General features: G+C 45.1%; 1 protein-coding gene across 1 annotated transcript; it reads left to right on the forward strand.

Annotated features, from left to right (window-relative positions):
- The first annotated feature begins 2,599 nt into the window (after nucleotides 1-2,599).
- Nucleotides 2,600-7,265, forward strand: LOC138999909 (galectin-10-like). The gene is made up of 4 exons (XM_070402128.1): nucleotides 2,600-2,701; nucleotides 4,310-4,386; nucleotides 4,881-5,091; nucleotides 7,014-7,265. The coding sequence occupies exons 1-4, from the start codon at nucleotides 2,687-2,689 to the stop codon at nucleotides 7,125-7,127; spliced, it is 417 nt and encodes a 138-aa protein (XP_070258229.1). The 5' UTR covers nucleotides 2,600-2,686; the 3' UTR covers nucleotides 7,128-7,265.
- The last annotated feature ends 4,264 nt before the right edge of the window (nucleotides 7,266-11,529 follow it).

The following is an 11,529-nucleotide window of genomic DNA, read 5'->3' on the forward strand; positions in this document are numbered from 1 at the left end:
TGATAGTTGTGGGGCATGTCTGATGATGCCAATGAATTTAAGTAATGTAGTAAGTACCCAATCACCTCATACAATTCAGGACCCACACGTGGTTGTCTGAAGTTCCTGCTCCAGGCTGCTTTGAGCACACTGATTGTAAGCAGGCAGGAGTCTTTGTGCAGGCCTGATTGATGGGATGTGAAATGTGCATCAGTTGGTAATTCCTGATACAAACTGTTTCAAATTCCTCTTCACATGCAACCCAAATCCAGACCCAGTTACAAACCACAGCTGCACTTTGATAGGTTCTTCCCTCAGCCCTGGGCCATGTGGTGAATGGTTCTACTCCAAAAACGGTGCTTCTCTTGCCCCTCTACACTCCTAAGCCTCAGTCCACTACCTGACCCAGCCCCCATCCCAGGGTGGAAGGGGACTTGGGCAAGTAATGAAAAGTTTTCCTTCTGATTTCCAGATTTAAGTCTCAAGGTTTTTACTATTTGGAGACTGATTTTTCAACTTGTTAATGAAAACTTCTTACTACATAAATGAAAATATAAAATTCTCATGTTCGTTCTCATGTGCTGTTTTTTGGTCATTTGGACCAAATCTGATTAAAATCGTCATATGATCCTGAATTTTGTACCTGGACTTCATTCTCCAGGAGAGAAATTAGGCTTCAGAGCAAGCATTTGTGTGGTCACACGTGGGTGATTGCAGGTGTGGGCAGGTCAAAGGGATCAGAAACATGGGTCCTACCACATCACGGCCCAAGGAACATGCTGGAAAATAGCAAGTTGAACAAGTACTAGCAGCCAGTTCCTGTGGCTGTGCTGGATCTGAAAACAATCCAACCTCCAGGGGAGAACTTGCTTCCACAGGCTTTTCAGTCCTGAGTGGACACTTTTTTCACAGGAAGAGGATTAGGCCTGGAGTGGATAAACCTATGGCCCACCAGTAATGTATGGGTTGGCGACTGCAAGCAGGAACAATTTCATAACACAAGGCGATTGTGAGACTGTTTATTAAAGTTGTGGATAGTGAAATAAGGGAAGGGCTTAGGATAGATGAAGCAACAGGAGAGCCAAGGCCGGCTGCTTGGTGTCATTGGAAACCTTCTCAGGAAGATGTGGACCTAGGCGGGGCTCCTTGGGGTCACTAGAAACGTAATCAGGAAAGTATGGACCTAGGCGGGGCTGCTTGAGGTCACTAAAAACATAATCAGGAAAACGTAGACCTAGGTGGGGCTGCTTGGGGTCACTAGAAACGTAATCAGGAAAATGTGGACCAGGTGGGGTTGCTTGGGTTCACTACAAAGGTTATCAGGAAGAACTGGACCAAGGTGGGGCTGCTTGGGTTCACTAGAAATGTTATCAGTAAGACATGGCCGAAGGTCAGGCTGCCTTTTGCTCACTGGAACATCAGAGAAAGGTGGGGCTGGAGACTGGTTCACCGGAGTCCCTCAGAGTTTAGGTCATGCACACTCTGGGGCAGGGGTCCTTAAACTATGGCCCGCGGGCCACATGCAAATACAGATATTGTATTAGTTCCCGTTTTGTGTTTTTACTTCAAAATAAGATATGTGCAGTGTGCATAGGAATTTGTTCATAGTTTTTTAAAACTATAGTATGGCCCTCCAATGGTCTGAGGGACAGTGAACTGGCCCCCTGTTTAAAAAGTTTGAGGACCCCTGCTCTGGGGGAATGTTCCAGTTGCCCACTGGAACCCAGCCCTTGGCCTCCCTTTGCTCTTGCCATCACCACACTGCTGTCTGTGTCTATGGGTTATGCATCTATGTTCTTTGGCTAATCCCTTCACCTTCTTTCATCTACTCCTTCTGGCAAGTGTTAGTCTGTTCCATGTATCCATGCCTCTGTTTCTATTTTGTTCATCAGTTTATTTTGTTCATTATGTTCCACTTGGAAATCTTAATGTTGAAAACATTCTGATTTAACTAGTTTTTATTGTTTCATTTAACTTTTTTAAATGACTCTAAGACGTGTCATTAATTGGGTTGCTATAATTTATGAATAGGTCATCATGATTAAATCATACTTATTCAAGTGTTATTATTACAAAGAATTTTTCATCTTAAATGTCCAATCTTGATTGAGGTATGTTGGAAGTTCACCAAGAGCGTGAAACAAAAAGGCTAAAACACTGTTGGCATTAACAGAGCCAAGGGACCTACTGTGGAAAAGAATTGAGACAAGACTTTATCTCTATCTCCAGGGCTGCTGAGGATCTATTCCTATGACCTCCCAGGACCTCTGGAAGGGAGTCCTTACCTCCGGGACCACCAAATCTTTGCCATTAATCAAGTCAGAAAAATGGGTACCTTTTGGGTGGGTTCTACTCTGAGGGATAAATACTTGGTGAGAGGCACGTAGGCTGGATTATAGACCCACTCACCCATCATTCCATCACCCTTATTCATGAATTTTTCCTGCTAATCTTTCCTCACCCACAGTTTCCTCACTGACGTTTCTATTGTATCACAACACGTCCTTTTCAAGGACAAGTTGTGATTGATTCTATTTATGATACCCCACACCTTCTCACCGGCTGGGGATCTGTCTAGAAGAGACTTAGAAACTGAAAGGAAGCCAGAGGGCGGGGCTTCCATAAATCATTTATAACCTGCCACTTGCAGACATCACACACACAACCAGACACAGTTCGGAAGAGCTTCCCAGCAGAAGGCACAACAATGGCAGCGATCCCGGTGAGTTGAACAGGAACAGCCTTCAGTGATCCCAGGTCCCGTAAGGGAAGGAGGAAACAGTCTGAGATTTTCTGAGATGAAAGTATTGGGAATGTTTTACTAGGGGTTGTGAATGTTTGGAAGAGAGAGGATGGGCCAGTGTAGCTACTGTCAGCATTTGGTGGTATCTGACAGAGGGTGAAGTCTATTGAAACACTGTGACTTTGTGTGGGAAGTGAACAGCTGACTGGGATGAGGGAGTGTGAGCATGGGTGCAAGGGGGTGACATTGCACGTTTGTCTTCATGCCTCTGAGTATGTGTGTGTAGTGCAGCTGGGGCAGTGGTTGAACAGCTATGCATGTTATCGTGAGTACTAGTGTTGAGAGGTATGTGTGAGACGGTGAGTTCCATGTCTTTGTGTATCTGTGTGTGTATGATGATCTATGATTGCATGTTGAACTATGAACATGTGTGTAGTTGTGTCTGTTTCTGATGGTTCTCCCATATACAGTAGTGACTGATTAAGCAGCTGTGGTTCTGTTCCTGTGTATCATTGTGGCTCCTGGTGGGCAGAACTGGAGGTCTTGGGGAGAGTGGGTTTCCCAGGACTCCTCCAGAGCATTAATGAGAGCAGAATGAGCCAGTCCTCAGATGCCTCTTCTCAAGAAGGCTGGGGGAAAGAGAACTCCGACTGTGGGGCATAGGAGCTCCTGTCTGAATCAGCACACAGTGACCCCTGCTCCTGCCTCAGGTCTCCTCCCCCAGCCAGTCCTTCCTTTGTCCTAACAAAAAAATGGTAGGAGATCCTGACTCTCTGGGAAGGTGATTGGGAGAATTGGTTTCAGAGAATGGATCACCTGATGATGGAAGGAACAAAACCAGCTTCAGTCCAGACAAAGCTTACAGTTGTTATGAGGGAGCAACCTGTAATTCTATCTAATTCCTTTCCTGTCTCCCACCCTGTGTGCAGGTACTGACTCTCCTCAGCAACTTGTGCATATTCATGAAATGACACCATTGCCCCTGAAAATTCTGATGCATATACATGCCACACTCAGGAGTCTCCTTTTCCATTATTTCCCTCGCCCTTTAAACAACTATCTTATATTGGAGTGAATTTTTATATTTTATACTTTTACATTCTAAAGTCTTATCTTCACAGTTTCAGATAAAAACTGGTGGGAGGGTAGTATCCGAGAAAGGGCCCTCCCCTTCTGCTAAGTCACCCCTGTCAGACCCTATACCTGCCAGTGACCATGCTGAAGGTTTTACATGTATTAGCTCAGCTATTCCTGAGAACATCCTATGAAATATGAATTTTTATAATCCTTCTTGTACTGAGAAAATGGAAGCAGGGAGCATTCAAGCAATGGAACTCAGTTCTCATTGGTTGTAAGAGGCAGAATCCGCATTAGAATCCAGGCCACCTGGCTTTAGAACTCTTGCTGTTAACTTCAACCGTATCATTTCTTCAAAGACACAGAGACCTGCCTGTGGTGAGGTGGGAAGAAGTGGGTCCTGAGAGGATGTCTTTTGAAGTATAACCTGCTTTGCCACTGGGAACTGTTACAGGATGGGAGACGACACCTGGCCTTACCCCTCTCAACCACTCTTGTCTCCCATGGCAGGTCCCATATACAAAATATGTATCCTTGTCTGTTGGTTCTTTCGTGAAAATCAAAGGGACATTTGTCATGCCTTTCAAGTGAGTATCTGTAGCCCATGGGGAGGAGAAGTGAGATTATTAGAGCTTTGGGGGTCACTTGATGCATGACTGAGGTTGACGTTTGTAATTATTGTAATGGTAGCACAATGCAGATGCAGGTTCTTGAGACCCATATGGTGTCAGGCATTAAAACTACAGGTGCATGACTGTGGGCAAGTGTTGAAGTCTGGGGGCTGGGGTCACTCAGGCATTGGAGCTGAGGTTGGTTATCAATAGGACACAGTATTTTCCAGGGCAAGAAAAGTAGCCCCAGGCCAGTGACTGCTGCTCAGTGTGAGTCCTGGGCTAAGAGACGAGGCATCTCCCCAGCCTGGGCAGGACAAGCTGAAGCAGCCCCATAGGAACACGTACTGCAGTCTCACCCAGCAAGGCCTTCCTTCCAGCAGGAGTTGGGGAGGATGTGGATATGTGTGTTGAATGTGGTCCCCCATGAGTTACTGTCCTACTTAACATGCTGCCTGCTTTGCCTTCAGCATGAACCCAGAACTGCAGGTGGATTTCCACACTAAAACTGAAGTGAACACACACATTGCCTTCCATTTCCGAGTGTTATGTGACAGATATGTGGTGATGAACAGCCGTCAGGGTGAGAACTGGGATGAAGAAGTGAGGAGCTCTGTTATTTCCTTTGAGAATGGCCAACCCTTTGAACTGGGCATCTTGGTGCTGTCAACGGAGTACCAGGTGAGTGTGCCAGGAACATCTACTACCATCCTGTGGCTCTCAGGGCTCTCACAGGAGCACACAGCTCTCCTTGGCCTGGCCCCCAGAGTCACTTGTGGTTCATCGCCTGCCTCTCTCATCACACAGCACCCTCTGCTTGTACTGCCATGCTCAGGTCCTTTTCCAAATCTAAGCAGGTCAAGATCAGCCCACATGCCTTATTCTCCAGGGTGGAGAAGTTCCTGTCTTCACTCACAACCATCGTTTCTACCTATGCTCTCATTCCTTCAGTTTTCATGTAGGAGATTGTTAAAATGTGCATATAACTAATTATAATCAGTCTAAAATTAAGTCTTTCCTACATTGCCAAACCCAGTCCCTCTCTCCAGAGCAACAATTCCTAATTCCTTTATGCTCCTTCCAGAGATACTATATGCTTGTTCAAGTCTATGTATCTATGTATCTATGTATCTATGTATCTACCTATCTATCTATCACTTATCTCTATATGCTTCCATGTTTAAACAAAGAGGTTATAAGTTACTCTAGAAATCACACATTGATATCTAGATTTTACTTGTTGTCAAAGAATGTATGTTAGAGAAACTCACATCATTCTATTTGTGATGCCCCAACATTATTTAATGTTTACATAACATTTCAATAGAAGCATTGTCAGAATAATTTAACTTGGCTCTTATTCATGCACATTTAGGGGGCTTCCATATTTTGCTCTTATGAACGATGCTTCATTCTATATCAATTTTGGTCACTATTAACCTCCCTATTCTTATAAAGGAGGATAATTTCAGAGGAATTGAATAACTGGTTCAAAAAGGCTATGCATTTTAAATTTGAAAAATTAAGACCTAAAAAGTTCAGTATTTCTCCATAGCCACACCCATAAAGGGTATGTTTAAGCCTTCTATCATTGGAGAAGCAAAAAGATTTCATGGCCTGTGACTGAAGTGAGGCATTGTTCCATTTTTATAAGCTTAATAAAAATGTCCTCATTTTAATCATATGTACTATTCCTTCTCTTCAGGAACATTCAAGTTTTGGTTCAGTGGTTAAAGCATTGGCCTGCACTCTGAGGGTCTCAGGTTAGATTCTTGGTCAATGGCACGTATCTGGGTTACAGGTTCAATAACCCAGCCCCAAGAAGGCTAATGAGAAGTCAACCAATTGAATCTCACATTTCTCTCTCTCTCTCTTTCTCTCTCTCTCTCTCTCTCTCTCTCTCTCTCTCTCTCTCCTCCTTCCTTCCACCCTCGCGCTATAAAAAATAGGAAAAAAAGAGTTTTATTCTTTACTTTTACCACCCATCAGGAGTAAACAGCAGTAACATTTAGCAGAGCTAAACCGAATGCACTCAATAAACACTTAATGACCAATTAGCCCAGTGGTTCTCAACCTTGGCTGCACATTAGAATCACCTGGGAAACTTTTTAAAATCCTGATTTCTGGGCCTCCTCCTCCGGAAATTCTGTTTCTTCGTTGCTAATGTTGTGGCCCCACCCCATAACAAAGAAATAGAATTTCCGGAGGAGGAGGCCCAGAAATCAGGATTTTAAAAAAGATTCCCAGGTGATTCTAATGTGCAGCCAAGGTTGAGAACCACTGAATTAGCCTATGATACTCTATGCAAGACCCAGACTCCCAAATCATGAAACAGATCCTGGCCAGAGGGAAGCCCAGGCAGACATAGACACTGCGACCTAATGTGCTAACATAAGTGGAAGAATGAGAGAATCTCAGAAAATAGGGTGAATAACTGTCTGAAATCGTCACAAAAGGAACGCTATAAAAAGAACAGGTGTGTTGGGTTTTAGAGTGTGACTAGGACTTTCTGGTGGATGGTGCATGTGTAGGATAGAAACGGAAAGGAAGACGGCAAGTTTGTTTGGTGGCATGCTATATTTCTGACACGTACTGTCTTCCAGGTAACAGTAAATGGTCGCCAATGTTACACTTTTCCCCATCGACTTGACCCAGCATCTGTGAAGATGATCCAGGTGTGGAGAGACATCTCCCTGACCTCAGTGACTGTCACTTAGAGAAGGATGTGACCAGACTCCCCGTTGTCAAGGAGATCCCTCCACCTAAGTGACTCTGTGGTTCCCAGAGCTCACTAACAACATGGGTTCTCACCCTTCCCCCACACTCGGTCATTAAAACTTCTGAAAACATAACAAGATTTGCTTCTTGCTTTAGAGGGAAATGAGAGAGGGGAAAATAGAGTATGTGGTTATCAGCAAGAGGGGTGTGACAATATTGTGGGAGAAATCAGGGTATCAAAGTGGATAAACATTTCTCTGATACAAGGAGTGAGTATCAGGCTCATGAAATATCTGAAGAGACATTGGAACCATATTCTCATGATGTAGTGCTTAGGATATGTTAGAAACTCCGGAGCAAAATCGTTCCCCAATTTCACATAGCTAAACTAAGACTTTAGGCTTCTCTCTAGTGCTATAATTGGTGATTTGATGAAGGAACTTTGTATTTTGAGGAAAATCAGGTGAAAAGTCTTAATTGTTCCTTTATGCTAAGAATTTTTAATTTATATTGACACTGTCTGGTTTTGTGTAAGATACACTGGAAAATAAAGAAAATGACAAGGCCAGCACTTACAATTTCTTTTAACCCTCACCTGAGGATATATTTTTATTGATTTTGACAGAGAGAGAGAGAGAAAGAGGAGAGAGAGAGAGAGAGAGAGAAACATCAATTGGTTGCCTCCCATATGTGCTCTGACTGGGAGCTGAGCCTGCAACCTTTTGGTGTACAGGATGATGTTCCAATCAACTGAGCCCCCAGCCAGGGTGCACTTAAAAAATTGTAATCCAAGGACTATTTGAAGAACCAAAAAATTTTTCCCAAAGATTTTTCTATTATTCAAACAATTGCAAGATTTTTCCAATTTATATGGGCAGACGCCTGGGGCATGTTTCATAATAATTGTCACCATTTTAGACCAGGGAGGATAAAAATTGTTATTAAAACAAGAACAATGTATACACCCGGATGCAGCGACAAGATTCTGGTTTTGATGTTGTCTCACTTAGTCATTACAGAATAACAAACCTCCCCAAAACATATTGGTTTAAAACAATAATTTATTATTATCTCCGTTTTGCAGGATTATTGCTCTTATATGGGTAGCGTATTATCTGGCCTTAATCAAATTGCAGTGGGAAGTGAAGTTTTCTGATGGAAGCTTTCCTCATATCTGATACTTCACTTGGGCTGGCTGACACAGCTGGGGGCTGGCTGGTTATTTCTCTCTTCACATGACCTTCATGGTTGTCTTAGACCTCTTCAAATCACAGAGATCTCAGGGGTTTGGGACTGGCTTCTGCCACAGAGAACCCTTGAAAAGACTCAAGCAGAAGATGCAAGGTGTAATGGGACCTAACTCTAGAAGTCATGCAGTGTGACTCCCAACATATCCTATTGTTCAAACATGAGTGAGAGAGACGGCCATAGTTATGTGGAGAAGACTACACCAGGGAAAGCGTATGTTGCCTGTGATACATGACAAGTCATCTTAGACTAGTACTGTTCCACCATCAGGCTCCAGAGACATTCACACTTCCCACATACCCCCAAATCTGACACTTCCCAAGGAATTCCCAAGTGTAATACAATAACAGTAACAACTCAAGACAGAAGTTCAGGATTTCACCATTTAAACCAGGACCTGGTGCTCACGAAGTGAACTGAGTATAGCTTCTCAGGTGCAGTTCCTTTCAATGTGTGCACTAATGGGGCAAAACACATCATACATGCCAAACCTACATGCTGAAACAGACACAGAATAAATGCAATCCACATTTTCAGAGGCATAAATAGGAGGTGTATAGCAGCCGCAGCTTCATATCACATAGGACACCCAGTCAGGCTCATATCTACCCTTCTCTCTATGACTGTTTTGTCTGTAGCGATTGAGTCCACCCTCCATTCTCAGCTTCTTTGAGTTCTTGCCAAGATGTCAGAATGACAACTCCAGGGCCTCTGATTGATCATCAGCTTCTTAGCAAGTCCAGAGCACCACTTAGCAGACCCAATACTCAGAAGACACTATTCCTAAAAACATACCAAGGCAGATTTAAGAAAGTGGGGAGGAGGGGGTCAAAGAGAGGGAAAGGGGAACATGTGTAATACTTTCAACAACAAAAATAAAACAGAGCCTGGTACATCAAAACAAAGGAAAGTCTTCTGGAAATGGCCTCTTTGTCCACAAGGACTACCTCCACCTTCCAATCCCCCATTTATCACTTACCCACTCTGTGCCCCTCTGTCAGTCCCTCCACTCTCCAGGTTTACACTGCCTGAGTCCCACCCCTGTTCCTTCCCTTGGACCCCTTACCTTATCCTTCTTTCCATAACTGACCCTGATCCTCCCCCAACCGTCTATATCATTATGCCCTTTACCTTCTAATCCAGATTCACCCTGGAATTAGAATCAATCCTGTGGTTCTGGTGTTTATTATCATTTTAATTGCTTAGAAACCTTTGCTTGGTCACATAGCATTAGACCATGCTCACGTCAGCCTGTGTGTGTGAGTGCATCGGGCCCCAGCTGGTACAGCCAGATCAGGAGCTCCTCATCCTCAGTACAGGCAGATGGAGTAGACAGGAACGTTCTCAGCTTGGTGGCCCGTGGCCCCCTGGGGTCTGGGTCTGGGAACCCAGGGAGGGTGGTGACTGTAAATTGGGGAAAGTCCTGGCCTTCAGCTTCCACCTCTCACAGAGCCGGTGAAGAACTGCGGTCACTCAGAGATGAGTGCCATGAGGATTCAGGGGACATGGGTGCAGGGCCCCCTCAGCAAGCATCCCTCATCCTGAGAGGTGTTCAGACAGACTCTCCTGTTGGCCTCCATCAAAGCACAGCACGATGGATCTTTCCCTCAACCTGGCCTCCGCTCTGAGTTCTGTGCTCCGTTGTTCCCGGTTTAGCAGGAAGCCAGAGGTGTGACGCTGGGGTGAATGAATTACAGGTGCAGGTGTAGGGAGCCACCAGGAGGGTAGAGGCTCTGTGTGTCTCCCGGATGCTCCTCCCAGATGAAGTCCTGCTCACAGCTCGGTACTGTGTCTGGGGGAACGGAGGCAAAATGGGACCCTGGTGCATGGACTCCACATCCTTTCAGGACAAAGTGCTGCTGCAGGTGGTTGGCCTGCGGTGGGCAGGGACTTGCCCACGACCACAGGGTGAATGTGCGAGGGTGTGGAAGTGGGCACTTTCCCACCTGAATGACCATGTTCTGTTCTGGCAGTGAGTGTGGAGGGCGCCCTACCTGTGGTGCGCACGCGCGGGTCACTGCCGCTGGGGGCAGGTGGCGCTCAGGCTTCCTCTCCAGATAAGCGCCAGGTTCCAGTGACTCCTCCACCTGCAGAAGATTCTGGGACACTGATCGCCTCTGTCCAGGGTCCTGGGCTTTATTTTCCTGCCCAAAGACCAACTCCTCCATCCAAGCGGGGCGGTTCCAGACCCTCCAGGCTCTGGGGCATCTTTTCCTCACTTGGGATCTCTTGGGATAAGCGTTGGACACCAATGTCCTGCCTCAACCCGGCCCCTTCTTAGGAAGCTGGGCTTCTGTGACTTGAGTCCCTCCCCATGCGCTGTAGTTTGGAGAGTCCAGGACCTCGGGAAGGGCCTCCACGTCTGCTGGGCTGAACGCGGACAGTGGAAACGTCCTCAAAGAGGCGACATGGAAGTGGGTGACAGGGCCGTCGTGGGTTGAGGCACTCACGGATTTGCTGGTGCAGAGGGCGGGCATGGCGCAGATCCTTGGGTCAGGCGAGTTTGAGTAGCATTCAGGGCTCATCAGACTTGGGATTTGGTGTTTGATTTTCAAATCAGATTATATGGACACTTCTAAGAGTGGACACAGAAAATACATGCAAATGGCGACCTCAAAAATGTCCCACCACGTTTCAATGGGGAAAACATTGCGTTTGGCTCCCAATTATTTGCTTCATGTGTGTACTTTCACACACGAGAATGTTTTTCAGTGAAAATGTTTTAAAGATGTTTTCAAATTTTCTGCCAAAATATTTGGCAAAAGCGTTTAACCATTGAAATGTGAAGCCACCCACTGAATGGAATCTCGGTGAGCAGTCATGGACTCTGTAGACTAGGGTTTCCTCCAGCTGTCATTTGATTTTCCTTTTGCGCATCCATGATGGGAAACACAAATATTTGGTGTGAGGATCTGTTTACTCTTCTTCTTCTTAATCATAGGTAATTAATGTAAGTTAAGTTTCATTTTTAATCTTTGAATGTATCCATACTTTATTTTCTTTTTACAAAAAAATGTTTTAATTGATTTCAGAGAGAGGAAGTGAGAGGGAGAGAAAGCTACAAACATCAAAGGTGAGAGAATCATTGATCAGCTGCCTGGAGGACAACCACTACTGGGGATGGAGCCTGCACCCTGGTCATGTGACTGAATT

Source organism: Myotis yumanensis, unplaced genomic scaffold (genome assembly GCF_028538775.1).
Source record: "Myotis yumanensis isolate MYYU_CA2020_CCGP unplaced genomic scaffold, mMyoYum1.0.hap1 SCAF_23, whole genome shotgun sequence".
Taxonomy (NCBI): domain Eukaryota; kingdom Metazoa; phylum Chordata; class Mammalia; order Chiroptera; family Vespertilionidae; genus Myotis; species Myotis yumanensis.

Coding starts and splice junctions, on each gene's coding strand:
- LOC138999909 (XM_070402128.1), top strand. Junction 4,387..4,880: donor ACATTTGTCATGCCTTTCAA/GTGAGTATCTGT, acceptor CTTTGCCTTCAG/CATGAACCCAGAACTGCAGG. Junction 5,092..7,013: donor TGCTGTCAACGGAGTACCAG/GTGAGTGTGCCA, acceptor ACTGTCTTCCAG/GTAACAGTAAATGGTCGCCA.